General features: G+C 29.5%; 1 protein-coding gene across 3 annotated transcripts; it reads left to right on the top strand.

The window, feature by feature from the left end:
- Positions 1 to 10,894: 10,894 nt before the first annotated feature.
- Positions 10,895 to 18,314, top strand: LOC101495508 (uncharacterized). Of its 3 annotated transcripts, XM_073364908.1 has the most exons (8): positions 10,895 to 12,115; positions 12,626 to 13,389; positions 13,724 to 14,110; positions 15,069 to 15,245; positions 15,485 to 15,589; positions 15,683 to 15,952; positions 16,779 to 16,955; positions 17,177 to 18,314. In XM_073364908.1, exons 1-8 carry the CDS (start codon positions 11,005 to 11,007, stop codon positions 17,678 to 17,680), a joined length of 3,495 nt encoding a protein of 1,164 aa, XP_073221009.1. In that variant the 5' UTR covers positions 10,895 to 11,004; the 3' UTR covers positions 17,681 to 18,314. The 3 variants fall into 3 exon arrangements, with proteins under 3 accessions (XP_073221009.1, XP_012568435.1, XP_004490579.1); XM_004490522.4 differs by having other exon boundaries at positions 10,897 to 12,115; positions 15,485 to 15,952; XM_012712981.3 differs by lacking the exon at positions 15,069 to 15,245 and having other exon boundaries at positions 15,485 to 15,952.
- The last annotated feature ends 298 nt before the right edge of the window (positions 18,315 to 18,612 follow it).

Raw genomic sequence — 18,612 nt, 5'->3', positions numbered from 1 at the left:
GTTGTTGTTTGTCTTTCGTGAATGAAGTGCCAATGGTGGTAAGGGAGAGAATGGGACAAGTGATCCTACATCAAATCAAAGCCGTTGGATTTAAAGAGGTGTTAGAGATCTTCACTGTTGATATTTTTGCTCTTGTTTTTTACTAATTTTATTAGTGAAAATCCACTTTAGTATTCGATAAAATCTATCAAAAGCGGTCTTTCAGACAAATAAAAATAATTTGCGTTTGAGAATATAAAACATAGATAATTTAGGTTTTATTTAAATCACCCTTAAAAATAAGATAACTATGTCTTGTTTACACTAAAAAAAAATAAGTAATTAAATTATGTATAGATTGAAGTGGAATGATTTGATTATCAATTGTTTCACAATTAACTAATGTGGAAATTAGTGATGCATAATCAACGGACAATTAAATTTGATATCGGTTGACGGCTGAATGCGACTACCAAATTTAAATGGATTTAGAGATTGCTATAGGTCTTATTGAAAGTATTTACATATTACCGGCATCACAATCAAATTACAAGGGAATCAATTGGTGCATCATTGACTGATAGCTAAATTATATGACGATCGAATGTGACTACCAAGTTTAAATGGGCTTGTATGTTGTTATTGGGTCTTATTAGGGTTATGAATATTTTAACGAGAGACTAGAAGATAGATTTGACGTGGTCAAACATTCAGTCCTTCAAAAATATAAATGTGGAGAACATGCGTAGATCACAACCGAGCAGTCGGCCATACAAGTACAAGTATGCACTCAACTTGGTCCTATGAGCAAGATATTAGCTCACTGAGTGCAAAATGTGCTTGAAGACCTATTCCCTTAATAATAAAGTTGTAGATGACATGGTTGGCCGATAAGGAAGTAAATAACTAGGCTACAATGCGGTTTTGGGTTGTGAATAACTTAGTCATGATCTAACATGATGTAATAATACAATATGGTAGTTAGTAGGAAAACAATGTGGCAAGCAATGTTAGTGTAGGTTGCTTGGTTATTCTAAGTCTATAAATAATTAGTGTAATGCTTATATTCGACACAAAATGAATCAAACAGGTTTTTACATATATTTTTTCGTTTTCTTTTATTTCTTTCCTTTATTTTTTATGCAACATTAGATAGTAGTTCATCCTTCAACACTAGATACTCCTTGGAGTAGTCTAGGAATCTGCAACTGATAAACATAGTCTATATCTCAGCATAATCGCTTGATCAAAAAGAGGATAATTGTATTAAGTGAAATTAACTTAAACATCATCTTATCAGCGGAGCAAACAATGAATCAATCAAGCAATGACTAATTAACATGCCACACAGGTAGTCAGCTAAGTATCAAATTTTGCACAATGACAATAATTGGCACACCTAGTGGAACCATGAAGGTGAACACACCATTCACGTTTGCAATACCACAACAAGAGCAATCGTGTGCTCAAACCAAGGTTTTGAAAACCGGATCTGATTGACTGGTTCAATTGAAAACCGGTCTGCTATCTGGTCCAAATACTCCTCTAAATCACCCATGCAAATAACCTGTTAGAAACATGTAAAACTAGCATAACCTAAAATAGCAATGTTCTCCTGTAAATGGTGAACAAGAAGGGAGAATAAGGTGTTTTCATTTGCACTCATGGTGATACAGTACATATAAGCAATGGTGGCTTTAAGAGAAAAATGATGTGTTAATGAGTTTATTACAATTTATATTAGAAAGATGGGGTTTTCTCTATTTTTCTATTTTATGGTACTCTTTTGAAAATGGAACAAAATTCATTTAATAGACGGTCTATATTATTTTTTGAGCAGCACAATTCATTGAAAAAGTAAACAATCCTCGTACAATCAATGCACTATTACTTTTTTCTAATCGAATTGATGCAATACTTTTTATATTTTCGACAAAACTGAACTTATTGTTTGAATTGATATGCATATGTTTGTTTCCAAACTTTTATAAAAAAAATTGAGCCATTGAGTACATTTAAGACATTATACCTTTATTTTTTTTAAATATTATACTTAATATAATTATTAAAAATAAGAAGAAAAAAATATTATTTATTTACTATCAGTTCAATGACCCATCCAATTTTAAAACATTAGTTCAATCAGAACCTTTACCACGACAGCCAAATGGTGTTTAGACAAAAAATTTATCACAAGTTCAACCAAATTTTGTTCAGGTAAGGTCTTCACCAAACATTCTGTCGAATTTTGCTACTACTTGTCATTGGGGGCAATGATGGTGAATGATATGGTTAATATGCATCATAGCAAATTGGAAGGTCGTTCATTATGCCAAATGCTCCTACTTATAGCACGATTCTATAGGCCACCAATCAAATATTTGTTTTTTTTTTGTTTTTTATATGAGGAAACGACCATGAAATAACTTTCCACCAACCTCATATAATCAATTATTTTATCAGCATGTCCTAGATTTTTCATCTTAAGGCGATGTGGGTTCGGATCCTCCTAGTTAGATTTTTTATAGAGCAACTAATGGTTATGATAAAAGAGAAGTCATTGAATAATATTCCACCTTTCTCGAATCATTTGTTAGTCATTCATTGGGCTTATAAGGATAATCTTGGTGGTTATGCAGTAGAGCAACAATGGACACGAATTCCACCTACTGTGGTTAATCAGTCAATAATTCCAAACACACTAGAACATGTGCACCAAAATGCTCTTCAAGGGGCATCAATGCCAATAATACAACATGGCCCAACTCCAACAATGGTTGAAAGTAGACAGGTTGTGCCTCAATAAATTGACTCCTACATGATAGGTGAGGTTATGCAAAGTACTTCATCATACAACTTATGCCATTGGTTAGGCCTATGTGTAAAAAGCCATATCCTGAACGGATGGACAAAATGATAGCGTTGTCAAGCGAGTTTGAGACCCCTTGTTTGACAACTTTCTTAGGAAAAAGTGGCATGTCTACCACTAAACATGTTGGAAAATTTACTTCTCAATATGGAGAAGCTAGGCAAAATGAGTACTATATATTGCAATTGTTTCCTTTGTCATTGACATGGGTGACCTTCAACTGGTATTCTTCTTTGTCGCCTAATTCAGTGGTAAACTAGCCAGGCATGGAAAGGTGTTTCATGAGAGGTTTTGTAAGCCCTAATGTGAAGTTACAACTACTGACTTAATGAATTTTAAACAATAAGAGAATGAGACGACTGTTGAGTTTATAGAAAGATTTAGAAACTTGAATTACAAGAGCATAATATAACTTCCAAAAATGAAATGTGTTTCTTTGATTGTGGTTAACATGCTCCCACATCTAAAAAAATGGTTGTTCGCCGATTAATAATTATACTTGGATGAGCTAGCAACTAAAACATCTAGGATTGAACATTTCATCTAAGAGAACATGGGTAGATGTCCACTGAATAGTCAGTCATACAATTTTGCCCTCAACTCAATTGTTTGAGCAAGATATCAGCTGAATAAGTTCAGAGCGTGCATAAATATTTTGTCCTTAATAATATGATTATGGATGACGTGGTTGGTTGATATGAAAGTAAATAACTTAGCCTACAATACAATTTTGGGCTGTAACTCAACCTACAGGGTAGTTACCTACATTAGTGGTGTTATCCACAATCTTACATGATGTATTATGGTAGTTACTAGACCAAAAACATGGCAAACAATCTTAATGTAGGTTGCTTAGTTATTATAAGTTTATAAGCACCCATTGTAAAGTTTATATTCGACAGATAATCAATCTAACAACTCTTTACATATAATAGTAGTTCATCATTCAACACTAGAATTTCTTTGAAGTACTCTAGGAACCCTTAGCTAAGAAACAAAGTATTTTTCTCAATGTAATTGCTTGACTAAAAAGGGGAGTATTGTCTTAAGTACAAATTAGCCTAAGTATGATCATCTTATCAATTGAGCGAACAATGAATCAAGCAAGCAACGACTAATCAATTGATCGCAAAGTTAATAGCTAAGCACCAAATTTTGCACAATGGCAACTAGTCCTTTAAAATAATTAAAAGAGACAATTTGGTCTTTACAATACCAAAAAAAAAAATCTAAATAATTTATTCTTCAATGGGGGCGGAGTGGGTAGCTCAACTAGTTTGAGCTAAGAGTTAAAGAATTGGAGGACATGGGATCTAGGCATGGCAACGGGACAGACGAATTTTTGTCTCACCCACGCCACACCCGATTAATTGGGGAAAACTTGCCCCATTTTTTATTGGATGTGAATTTTGCCCTCCATCCCTGACTGCACCCCACACCTATTGTATATATAAAATTATAAATTTAAAAATCATATATATTATAATTAAATAATTATGATTAGATAATAATAAAATTAAAAAAATATATTTTTTTTATTGAGATGAGATTATATTTTTTAATATTTAAAAAATATTAAGTATATTCAATATGCACATATATATAAAATTTAAAAATTACAATAATAAAATTAATGAGACAAGTTCAAGTGCGGGATAAGTATCAATACCTCTAAACCTGTCCCCACTGAATTTTTATTTAGAGAAAACTTACACCAAATAAAAACAGATTTTACCTAGACAAATCACGATGGGTTTAGATGACTGCCTATGGATGTGAGTTATATTGTCATCTCTAATGGGCTTAAACCTAAATAAAAGAGAAAATATGTTGATATAATAACTAATTATTAATTTTGAGTATTTTAAAAACAAAATTATTCATCAATAAATAATCCATTGTTTTTTTTCTTTCTATTTTTGTAGTCAAACAAAGTCATCCAACAAAAATGATTTTTCAATTAAATATCAGCAATACTTAAAAAATTTAAAAACAAAATAGTATATGGTACTATGTAGATAGTGGTTTGATTGATTAATAGAAGAAAAAGAACAAAAATATATGATCTTGAAGAAGAAATTAATTATCAACCATTAATTTTTAGGGATCAACGTACTCCATTTGATCCTTATTATAAAACAAAATTTCGAGGATTTTTTAGGTTCATATTTTTTAAGTATTTATTGTTTAAAAGACTCTTTTAATCTCATTTAATATATGTCTTTTTAATATTAGTGGATGCATGCCATATTTTCTATGAAAAATATTCAAATAAATAATTTCATGAGTTTTGATATTTTTTTTAGATTTTCTCCTTATATTTATGACTAAAAAAAGTATTTTTCTTTATGAATTATTGTGAAGGACCAAATGATATATTGTTAATTATTATTAGGATCTAGTAATTGTCATTTTCTTAATGATGATTTAGGTATAAATTAAATTATCTCGATTTTTTCAAAAACTAAAAATTATTTTTATCTCAAATTACACTAAATCTTGTAATTTTTCATAAACCAAAAAGAATATTCACTTTTATTTATTTATTTATTTATTTATTTATTTATTTATTTATTTATTTATTTATTTATTTATTTATTTATTTATTTATTTATTTATTTATTTATTTATTTATTTATTTATGTTCTATTGTTTGTTTAATTGATTATGCGTGTAAAGGTAAGATCTGGTGCGGAGCAGGACTTGGGAGATGTGTTTTGCAAGGTGGTGTGGTATTGACACGCGTAGCACGATGAGAGTCTGAGACACATTCTTTTTCTTTCTTTTGGTATAAATTAACAAGAAATCGATGTTATTGCACAGAAGACACGTACACACAGTCTCTAGGTTTTAAACAAAAAATTTATTTTATTTATCAATAATAAATATTTATTAAATATTTGTATATTTATGAATATTAAAATATTTGTTAATGATATTTTATATATTTTTGTGTATTTTTTTAATATTTATTAGTGATAAATATATTAATCATAGATATTTTTTCATAGTTTTCATTTTTAATATTTATCGTTGACAAAATTTTATTTTGTGTATTTGAAAAAAACATTTATCTAATATTTTGTTTATATTTATCAATAATAAAGATTTATCCCTAGTTTTTTTTAATATTTGTCAACAATAAATATTTGTCTTATGTTTTTGTATGTATTAACAATAAATATTTGTACTATAATTTTTATATTTATCATTAACAATATTTATCTTGTGCAATTTTTTTATATTTATCATTGACAAATATTTATTTCATATTTTTTTAATAGTGTTTGAAATTTAAAAAAAGAAGAAAGAAAAAATGTTTATCCTGTTATTTTTATATTTATGACTTATGAAATTTTATTCTACAATTTTTTTTTATATTTATCATTGATAAATATTTGTCTCATATTTTTTAATAGTGTTTGAAATCAAAAAAAGAAAAAAAAAACCAATAAATATTTATTGTGTTAATTTTTATATTTATCACTTATGTAATTTTATTGAAATTATAAATTTTTTCGTCGAGTAATTATATTATTGTCCTATTAATATATTCATTAATACTTTTACTTTAGATATCAATTATATAGGTGACAAAAAATTCACAACCCCAAATCAATCCTTCAACAGTTAAATCTAAATATAGAATCAAAGACAGAACACTAACCCTTCTTCATCCTTGATGCTTCAAGTTTTTCAAAGTGTCTCTAATATTAGAAAGTTGAATTTCTCATATTTTATGATCCATAAAATCTCATAAATTAAGAAAGGGAAATTGCATAATAGGTTCACTATATCTCAAGTGCTTCATACAAAGAACTAACAATAAGGGTAAGATGAATACAATGAAAAAAGAATTAGAGACTTTGCAGCCTAAACGTAATGACAAAAAGTAGATTAAGGCATTCTAGGTGTTCCAACAAATAATATAAACCAACTAACAATTAGGAAGTGTTTATTATTTTCACAATGCTTTGAAAACTATTTTATTCACTTGATACTAATCAGAATCATTACCAAAGGATTTATAATTAGAAAAGCTAGAGCTGGATTCAAAATTAAAATAGCTATAACTGGAGCTGGATTTAGAATCAGAAGCGCAGAAAACAGAAAAAAAAAAAATATACATCAATGAGCATATCAAAATAATGCAGAGATGATCGACCAAAATTTTAATGAATACCATAAAATTTGAAAACCCAATTAAGAAAATAATATGCACAAGATTGCAACCAAGTTTCATAATTTTAGTCAGTCATACTTCCTAATTAAGTCATAATTTTATGTCACTTAGAATCGAATTGAATTTTTAGAGTAAACCAGAAATCATCAATTCAATGATTTCAAGATGATTAAAAGTTAGTTTTTAAGTAATGCAAAAGCAATAACTAAAGTAGTGCATAAAAGCATCGACTAAGCTTAAATATAGTTAAATAATACAATCACGATAGAAAGTTATTAAGATGCAATCATGCAAAATAGGGTAATGAGTTACTTTTATTATCTTTTGAGATATACCAAGGCGAATATGAAAATTTATACCAAAATCACCAAGTCACAAAGAAGTAGAAGTGTTGCAAGTCTCGCAAGATGCAGAAATCCTAATCGATGCAGAGGTTAAGTTGCGAGAATAGGGGAAAAGTCTCGCAAGTCACGAGAAAAACCCTAATTGATGTTCACTCACCAACACTATTTTTTCCTCTTTTTCATTTAGAAATGAGGTTGAGCCAGAGAGAAGAATGGGTTCTTGCGACAAAGAAGATAGGTTCTTGCGAGAGAGAAGAAAGCGTTATATGAATTGATTGTTTTTGCGCAAAGGAGAAAAGAGGATTTGCTAATGAGAGAATTTGCGAAACTTATGAATATCATTAAAAAAATGAGAACAAATGAAGAAATCGATGAGTTTGAATCGGAAATTGAAGGAATCCATTGAAGATGAAATCGAAAAAATGTTGAAGAAATCAGGAAAAGCTTCTTCAACAAGAATTGAAATCGGAAAAAACTTTAATGATTTCTGAGATGAAATAGGGAATTGAAATTGAGAAGATCTTTTGAGCAAATTTGAGAAGAAAATATGAGAAGGAAATAGAATGAGAAGAAAAAGAATGGGAAAAGAATTCTAAGATGGAAATTGGAAAAAATGGGAATAAATGAAAGTTATTTTATTTTGGAGAATGTTTTATTTCAATTCACTTATATTTGTAACCTCCACTTTTTTTTGAACTTTTTTTTTTGCAACCATCAAACAGATGTTAAAAAGATGAAACTCCCTCATGAAGAATGAAGAATGAGTTTTTTAGAACTATTTTTGCATGAAGAATGAAGCTCCCTCATTAGGTACTTAAGTGGAATTAATACATATACATATCATAATTTTATATTTTTTACGTGTTAGTCTCTAATAAACCTTTGATTTCTCTAACTTTGTACCTCAAAAACAGTACTGTATTAAAAATATTATTAAATTTCAACAAAACTTATTTATTTTATTTTTATGAATGTAAATTAGCAACTTACAACTTTTTTTATTTGGACAAAAAATAATTATTTATTATTTAAATAAGTAAAATGAAAGAGTAATTTTGTAAATTTTATTTTAAGTATTAATAACTAAAAGAGGTATAGATTGTTATTAATCTACATCTTTTAATTATTAGGTGTGCTTTAAGTACAACCTACATCTATTTATTTGGACAAAAATCTTCTCTTTACTTATTTTAAATAAGAAAAATTGAAATGTAATTTTGTAAATTTTATTTTAATTATTCACATGAAACAAAACATAATTTTTTGATACAAAATGATATATAATGGAAAAAAAAATTATCATTAATCCCCAAAATCCACTTGAGTTTGTTTACAAATCAATTGTATTTAATAGTGTATTTAATTATTTTATTTATTACAAAATGTTTTTTTTAACTCATATTTATTACAGATTTTGTAAAAAAGAAGTAACCCAAAATTGTAGGATTAACTTATTAGTAGTAATTACTAATTTTCTATGGCAGCGTGAATTTTAAAATTAAAGAAAAAATTGGAGAAAAAATAATTAAACGGATGAGTGACAATTGTGAGAGGGTGGATGCAAGAAGGCGGAGATAGTTTCGGTTAGAGAATAAATTAGCTATTTTATTTTATTAGAAATTAAGAATTCTAAAATAAAATAAAAACCAAGTTATAATATACCCTTTTATAAAATAATATTTTTAAAAGAAGTGTTATGGATATTTTGGTCCAAATAAAAAAAAAAATATAAGTGGCTAATTTACACCTTATATAAAGATAGATGAGAGTAAATTAACAAATTCATATATATATATATATTGTTTAATTATATATATATATATATATATATATATTTATATTGTTTAATTACTTTGTAGATCCTAAACTATTTAATAATTTCTAAATAGGTCCATCAATTAAAAAAATATTTTAGAATCATAAAACTTGTTAGTAATTTATAATTAGAGCCTTAATTAAAATAAAATACTTTTAATTGAATTCTTAAACTTGTAAATAATTTATTTTAATTCCTGAATTTAGGGACTTAAATACAAATTATTTAAAAGTTTAAAGACTAAATAAAATTAATTAAGAGTTTATGAGGACTTTATTGTAAGTTATTTAAAAGTTTAGGAAATAAATCGTAGAAAATATTTTTATTATACTTTAAAGTTGTAAAAGATTACGAACACTGCTACACTACACTACTCTAAATTTAATACATTTAATTAATAGTTCGAATATAAGTACTACACATATTAAAATGACGTTATTTGCTATCTCAAGTTGGTGAATGAATATTTATTATTTTTAATTTTCAACTAAGTATTAAAATGACGTTATTTGCAATCTCAAATTAGTGAATAAATATTTATCATTTTTAATTTTCAACTAAGTTGGTTGAAATATTTTATTGATAGATTTTTTGTTAACACGTCAGTTAGTTGATGCCCAAAGAAATGTAAGTTGTTGTAATTTAACTACCGACAGATTTTCCTTAATGAAACATTTATTTCTATAATTTAACTATATGTTGAACAAAATAATGAGCAATGTGGATAGTTAATCTATTATGTGTTAAACTCATAAGTGTATATCCTTTGATTGATTTCACCAAAAAGAAGAACAGAGAAATTCTATAACATTATTCTAATGGTACTCATTGAAAATATTTATAAAACCTATCTTTACATATTTGTATCCAATCGGTTGTTAAAATTTCAGTTTTCTATAAAATTATATTTGGCATATAGTATCTAACTACAGTTTAATCAGGAGTCGCAAGAGTATGACATACATTTGAGTTTGAACAGTGATTCTCTATATTTAAAGTGTGTGAGTTTAGACACTAAATTATTTTTTAAAAAAAATTATTTGATTAGCTATTAACTACGACTATCAAACATCCCACAAATGTGTTTGGCAGTGCTTGCTAAAATGTTTGAGTCTTGCCTCAAAAAAAAATATTTGATTCTTATATTTTATCGTAATTTTTTTTCTCAAAGCCTGAAAATCAATTCCTCACAAGTTCTGAAAAATTGCAAATATTATAATCCTACTAAAAATCATATTGCATATATAGAAGACAACCACATTATGCAATAAATTTTTCTATTATATATTTTGTCCCTTGTTTTACGGTTATCAAATTGGATGAGAAACACATACAAAAATTTCTAAATTAGAGGGTCATAAGATATTGTCAGCCAAACAAAAATGTTTCCCAAAAAAAGGAAGAACTAAATTGCTATAGCTCAAATTGTTCAACGGATAACCATTTGTTAGGAGAAAGATCAATTAAATTTTCACTATGTAATTAAGTCACATCAATTTTTCCATCTAGTTTATTCTTCACCTAGAAGAACACTTAACATTTTTTTTAATTTCACTTTCCTATTCAAAACCACATTTTTTTTTAAATGTTTCTTCAATGGGGGTTTGTAGCAAACATGTTAATCCCTTTTTATTATTACCATGATTATTATAATAATTACTTTTTTGAATCTGGTTATGGCTAATTAAAATACCCTCCTTTTAATTATTGCCGTTTTAATTGTTGGGTTTGTGACAAATACATGCAACCACAACCTTAAAAGCATTAAAGTTTGTTCTTTGTAATTGTACCTACCTTTATAAAAGAAACAAAGATGGGTTTGAATGCAAGGGACATTCAACTTCATTTGTTTAGAGTTATTCATATTTCGATTGGAAAGAGCTTTACTTTTATGAAAAAGCATCCAAAAGTTTCATGTGCTTTGTTAGTCTTCTTCATAATGTATATATTTCTTTCTTGTATATACAATTTGTTGCTTTTCTTGTCTCCATTTCTTGTGTTTACTTCAATTTTGGTCAGAATTTTTTGGAGTTCTGAGCAAACAAATATTGGATGTGTGGAGAAAAATGGAGAGGAAAAAAGGGTTGAAGCAAAAAATCTACCTAATATGGTTCTCAAGAATGAGAGACGTGGAAAACTTTATAAGTATCCGTCACATAATGCAACAAGTAGAAGAAGAAATTTCACTAGGAAGAAATTAGATGTCTACGGTGATTTAGAACAAAAAGCTAAGGATTTATCAGCGGTGTTTCGAAATGACTTTACTAAAAAGAACACGGAAATTCGTTCAGGATTAAAATTTTTGGAGAAAGAAATGGACCCTTTGGATTATAAGTTTTTAGAAAGAAAAAGAGTTGAGGCTCCTGAAAAGCCATTAATGATTTCTGAACCTTCAATGGTTGACCTGGTGACTTGTAGTGCAAGTAATGATGGTCAAGAGAAAAGGACAGAGAAAATAGAAGATGAGAAAAAGGCAATAGAAGATAGTAATAATAAAGGTGTGGAAATTAAAGAGGATGATCAAAAAAAGCTAATGGATCTTGGAATTAGTGAAATGGAAAGCAACAAAAGGTTGGAGAGTCTTATAGCTAGAAGAAGGGCAAGAAAACAATTGAAATTGGAGATTGAGAATGGTTTAATTGATATTGAATCAATTTCTCCAAGCCAAATTGCACCATTGCTCATTTCAAGAATTAACCCTTTTGATTCTCCAAGAGATTTTGATGACATAGAAATGCCTGGTTCTGCTCCAACTGCTTTGAGAAGTCCATTTGATATTCCCTATGAACCTTTTGAAGAGAAACCAAACCTCAAGGGGGATATTTTTTATCATGAATTCGCAAATGACTTGCCATTAGAACTTAGACAAGACCTTGAAGCAAGAGAGAACAAACTAGCAAACCAAAGACTTAGAAGGCTTTCAGGTGATAACCACTTTCTTTTTTTCTCATCCTTCTTTTGTCTTTCTCTCCTTTGAGTAAATGATAAAGGCAATAAAATAGTATATGGTGTATGTGGTAAAATTTGATTAATAAATTGTGTTGATGGACTCATATCATTGATAAGTGAAAAGACGCTTGAGTGTAACGAAGCTAAAAATATAACAAGTGTAGCGGTAGCAGAGCGCCTACCTTTTAGACTTGACCCATTCGTTAGTTGGATTACAATTAGGAAGGTTGGGGGTGTGGGAGCCAAGCCCTTGCGAAACAGTTCAGTGGTAATCTTGTAAACTAAACAACAATAATTAAACTAATAATTGTACTATGTAACTCTTATTCATTGCATAATAAAAAATTACAACTTTACTCTGTTGTCAAAGACATAGACACAATAGGCCAAATTTCGTGATCAATCATTGTGTTCTTCTAGCTTATCCTCTTAGTTTAGAATTGGATTTTCTATTCTAATAAATTGAATGTATTTTGCTCATGCAGGTATGGGAAATCATGATAGGCCTGAAAAGTTAAACTCCAAAGAAGGAAGTGAAAGTGAATTACAAGCTTCCAATCCATCAAATGAAGGAGAGGAAACAACACATGAAGAGGAAGGGAAATGTAAAATTGATATGGTTGGCATGAAAAGTGAGGAAGTAGACAATGGTGATCCAACAAATTCCATCTCAAACAATGCAAGTGAGCCAATAACAAATGTTGAAAGCATTATAACTGCTTCTCCTAAGCCTCAAGTGGAAGTTCTTGATTTTCCAATATCTACTGCTAATGTTTCTACTATAAATGATTCATTATATGAATCTCTTTCAACTCCTGTTGATGTGAATGAAGGAAACATGTTATTTACAAAGGGACTAATATGTCATACACCATCATGTTCCTTAGCTTCTGACTTACAAGTTGAGTTTTCTGAAATTGGTTCACCAACACTCACAATTGATGAGAGCCATGAGAACTTTACATTCACAGATGGTGAATATCATGTTGATAAAGATCTTAATTCTTTACATAACAATGATGAAGAAAATGCAGCTGATGTGAGTTCTATGGCCTCAAAATCTGAAATACTTTATGATACTCCAATTTATGCAATGAGTAGTGATCATAATAACATATTGGATAATGTGAGACAAACTAGTTCATCTCAATATTCTTCCGATGTATTAGCACGTTGGAAGCGGTTGATGCGGTTGATGGATACTCGCGTTAATCATTTACCTAGTGAAATACTTTCAGAAAATCTGAAGGTGAGTCGTTTTAGTGCTATTATACTTGTTAGGAAAATGAACTTGAATGATAATCAGACATTTTGTGAATTCATACTTGAACAAATTATTGCGTTATGCATTTAATACTTTATTATTTGACCATTTCACTTGCTTATTTTAAGGAGAATGTAATGATAAGTGAGAATGAAATGAAAGCGATTAAATATAAATTCATGTGTTAGTATTCGTTAGTGTCGGTGTCAGACAACATGTCATACACCAGGCACATCATCAATCAGAAATATATGTGTAACATTAGTTGAAATGTATTTTTTTTTTGTTTTTTAATTTTTTAGAATTCATTTTTTTATAGGAAAGTAACCAGATAGATAATCTAATAAACAAGGAACAAGTTGTCAATGATGTGAATAACTCAGAAGCTACTAAGCAAGACAACACAGAGGACTTAAGGTGTAATGAAGAGCCTGGTGCATCAGGTGTGAGACAAGAAGCAACTGATGAAATCTCAACCAACTCAAGTTCAACATCATCATCATCACCAAGTTCTGTATTGCCGATACAACAGAAGACAACAACAGATCAAGAGATACACATAGGTGTTCAACAATCTGACATGGAAGATGTGGCACAAGAAATAGTAAACGGTGAAGGTCCACTTGATTCCATGTCTCAAAATATTCATCCTTTCATGGATGATCCACATGTTGAATCGCATAACAATGATTTGGACCATTCTCAGGTATCAGTTGCAGTAGATTTTTATTATTTGTTTTTCATCTATTTTAAAAAGCTATTAATTTTTGTTTTTTATAATCATGTTATTGATGCGAAGTATCCACCAACTTTTGTTGATTATTAATCTCTGCCAGAGAACCTGACCCTCTTTAGTGGAATCTCTCTTCTCAATCACATTTTTTCTATACACAAGACTCGAACCCTAGACTTTAATTAAGGGACCTGAGTGCATTTCCACTTTGACAAATATAATATTAGCATATCATAAATGATAAATATTTAAATTTAGACCGTGTATTATTTGACATGATTTATAGCGCATTATGATGTCATTTGATCTATATACAACTAATCTAACTTGTTGGAAAATGCTTTTGTTGTTTTATTAATTTATAATAGCTTCAATACAAGTGGAGGGACAAGGGAGTCAGTCCTATGTCTAAAGGTTTTTTGGCACATTAGATTTTACATGATTAGTTTATTTCATATTTTGTGAGTGTTTAAATATTTGACAGACACAAAAAAAAAAAAAAAACCTAAAAAAAAACCACAACATCATTTAAACATGCCTGTAATTTGATTTATACCTAAATTAATCATTGAAATTGCAAGACTATATCAATTTAGTCCTTCACATTATTGATATTCTAAAACGATCCTTGAAATTACAAAATTTTAATCAAATTTGTCCCTCCATTAATATTTGTAGGGACTAGAATGACATTTAGTTGGTATTATTGATGATGAATTTGAAACTATGTGAATAATATCAGGGATGCATTTGATAATAAATTCACACAGAGGGACAGACTTTATAAACATTTTGTGATGTCAGGGATTAGGTTGATAAAATTCTACAATTTCATGTACCAATTTGCCTATTCACTCGTTATATTTTCCTAACGAACAAAAATAGGAAAACTTCAAGCCTCAACTATAATGTTACTTTTGACATTGACTAGGAAAGAACTAATCCCTTGGAGAACTCCATTCAAGAATCAAATATGTCCAACAACATGAATAATGCAGAAGTTTGTAATCAAGAGGACCAAAAGTTAAAGAATGATGAGAAAAGTGAAGACAAATTTACTCCCCAGGGTATACAGGATGCTTCAGCAGAACCACATAGACCAGCAGAGGTGATGGCTGTAGAGGATATGAATTAGAAATCAACAGAATTATTTTATAACAAAGTGAATTTGCATCTTTAAACTCCACACTCTCTCTGTAACAAAATGTACACTAACATGTAGACATATCTGGTCCAAATTCAAACCAGATACATGTACTATTTTACTTATATTTTTTACAAATCAAATATATTTTACTAGATTATACATTACACTTACAAAAACATATTTTCTGTGGGATTGAACAGGTGCCATTGATTCCTCCAATTCTAGAATCATCATCAGAAATTCACATAGAGAATGAAGGAAAGTCCCAAGCATCATCGAGACACCCATTTATCAATGATGAAGAAGTAGTAGACACAAGTTCTTCTAAAGATTTTGAAGAAAAACACAATGACTTGAATGAAAATGAAGGCTTACTCTCATCTTGCATTTCATCACAGGAAAGCGATAAATCGAGCGAAAATCATAGCTCGAAAGAAGAGAACTATTTGCAGAGTGAGTTAAATCAGATGGTTATAGGGCATATAGAAAAGGAACAGTTGGACAAAGGCGATATCTCTGAAGATTTTTCAATGCCAACGGTCACTGAAGTAACCAATGCTGAAGACACATTAGGAGAACCTGACAAGATGAACAAAAGTGAAACCACTGATCAAGAATTGCACAAAAATAATCAAACCATGGTTTTATCAGATGAAGAAACTGATAAGGTTAGCAACATAGCACACATGAATGATCTTTAAGATAGTACTTCAGCTTGAGCATGTAACTCTAGCTATTTAGCACCGACATTTTAGATTAAAGGTTTTTCTAATGTCCAACACGTGTCAGAATTTTAACACCGACGCATGTGGTTATATTTAATCATATTCTTTGTCTTAAATTATTAGTAGCGCCTACATATCAGTATCAAAGTTATGTCTGTACCAGTGGTTCATAGAAATGTTAGCAATACACCGAAGGCTGAGAACATGCTGCAGTCAATGATCACTTAGCCTACCATTTCAAGCTAAGAAGAAAAGGAAAACCTTTTCAAGAATTTGTGAAATGTTCCAACTAGGAAAATGTTAAGACCTACTATTCTTTGATTGCACACCTGAAAACCAGTTTTGCACAAGTCAATTTCCATCATCATGTAGCAGATTGAGAAAAGTTAGAACTTACCAAACTGCAAGACTATATCAATATAATCCCTCATATTATTGATATTCCAAAATGGTCTTTGAATTTGCAAAATTTAATCAAAATTTTCCCTCTATTAATATTTGTATGACTATGAATTATAATGACACTAAGTTGGTAATATCAGGGATGAATTTGAAACGAAGTGAATAACGTCAGAGATGCATTTGGTAACAAATTCACAATTTGCAATTCCATGTATTATTTTAGAATATTGATAATGTAGGGGATCATGTTGGTACAACCCTACAATGTCAATTACCAATTTGCGCATTTTCTTGTTTTCCTTTCCTAATGAACAATAACAGGAGAGCTTCAAGCCTTAACTATAATGTTATTTGTGACATTGACTAGGAAGGAACTTATCCTTTGGAGAACTCCATTCAAGAATCAAGTATGTTCAAGAATATGAATGGTGCAGAAGTTTGCAATCAGGAAGACCAAAAGTTAAAGAATGATGAAATCAGTGAAGACAAAATCACTTCCCAAAGTAGACAGGATGCTTCAGCAGAACCACATAAACTAGAAGAGGTAATGACTTAGATATGAATTAGAAATCAATAGAATTATTTGTTAACAGAGTGAAATTTGCATCTTTAAACTCTGACAAAATACCAGTAAAAAAGTGCACGTGTTTGGTCCATTTTGACAAGATACGTGTACTTTTTTACTTATATTTTGTTACGGATTGAGTATATTTTTACTAGATTAGACATTCCATTCACAGAACATATTTTATGTGGAATCGACAGGTTCCAACGATTTCTCCAATGATAGAATCATCATTAGAAATTCACATAGAGAATGAAGGAAAATCCCAAGATTCATTGAGACAACCATTTATCAATGATGAAGTAGTAGACACAAGCTCTTTTAATGATTTTGAAGGAAAACACAATGACTTGAATGAAAATGAAGGCTTACTCTCATCTTGCATTTCATCACGGGAAATAGATATATCGAACGAAAATCATAGCTCAAAAGAAGAGAACTTTTTGCAAAATGAGTCAAATCAGGTGGTTATAGATGATACAGAAAAGGAACAGTTGGACAAAGGTGATATCTCTGAAGATTCTTCACTACCAATGGTCACTGAAGTAACCAACGCGGAAGACACATTAGGAGAATATGATAATATTAACAAGAATGAAATCACTGATCAAGAATTGCACAAAAATAATCAAACCATGGTTATTTCTGAACTAGATGGAGAAACTGATAAAGTTAGCAACATAGCACACGTGAATGATCCTTAAGAAAGTACTTCAGCTTGATGGTGTAACGTTAGCTATGTAGCACCGACACTTCATATTACAAATGAGTCTAGTGTCCGACACGTGTCAATGTCATATCACCGACATATGTAGTTATTAATCACTTTTATTGCCTTAAATTACTACTTGCTTCTACGTGTCAGTGTCAAATGTCAATGTTAGTGGTTCAAAGAAGCGTTAGTGATGCACCAAAGGCTGAGAACATGCTGCAACAAGGGATCACTGAGCCAACAATTCCAAGCTAAGAAGAAAAGGAAAACCTTTCCAAGAATTTGTGAAATGATGCAACTAGGAAAAAGTCAAGACCTACTATTCTTTGATGCTGCTCACCTGAAAATCAGTTTGGCAAAAGTTAATTTCCATTATCAGATAACAGATTGAGAAAAGTCAGAATTTATGAAATTAAGAAGACTAAACTCAGAGTTGGACTAATCAATTTTAGTACGTAGTTCCAAAGATGTTCATAATTGTATTCTATTAGTCACACATTCACAATGTAGAAAGTAAGAAACTTAGAACTGTAGTAGGACTTTTGTATATATATATATATATATATATTGTAATCATATTTTATCTCAAACTTAAATGACTATCATTGTTGTGTTCATAATGTTTCTTTCATAATGTTTTTTTCCTTTGTTGACTATCAATGTTTTTTTTCCTTTTTTCCTTTGTTCATAATGTCTCATTGTTTTCAATAAACGTATGACTATCATTGTTGTGTTCATAATATAATATTTAATTGTATTCATAATGTTTTTTTCCTTTGTTGAAAGGTGGAAAAGAATTTTCTTTCTGTTTTAGAAAAAAAAAATGATATTTTCGGTAAAAGGAAAATTTTAATTTCTAGACCACTTATTGAAAAAATATTGATTGAATGATCCAACCTCTAGTCCCATTTATAAGATAAAATA

Source organism: Cicer arietinum, chromosome 2, assembly GCF_000331145.2.
Source record: "Cicer arietinum cultivar CDC Frontier isolate Library 1 chromosome 2, Cicar.CDCFrontier_v2.0, whole genome shotgun sequence".
Taxonomy (NCBI): domain Eukaryota; kingdom Viridiplantae; phylum Streptophyta; class Magnoliopsida; order Fabales; family Fabaceae; genus Cicer; species Cicer arietinum.
This window is presented reverse-complemented; position numbering and strand designations above follow the sequence as displayed.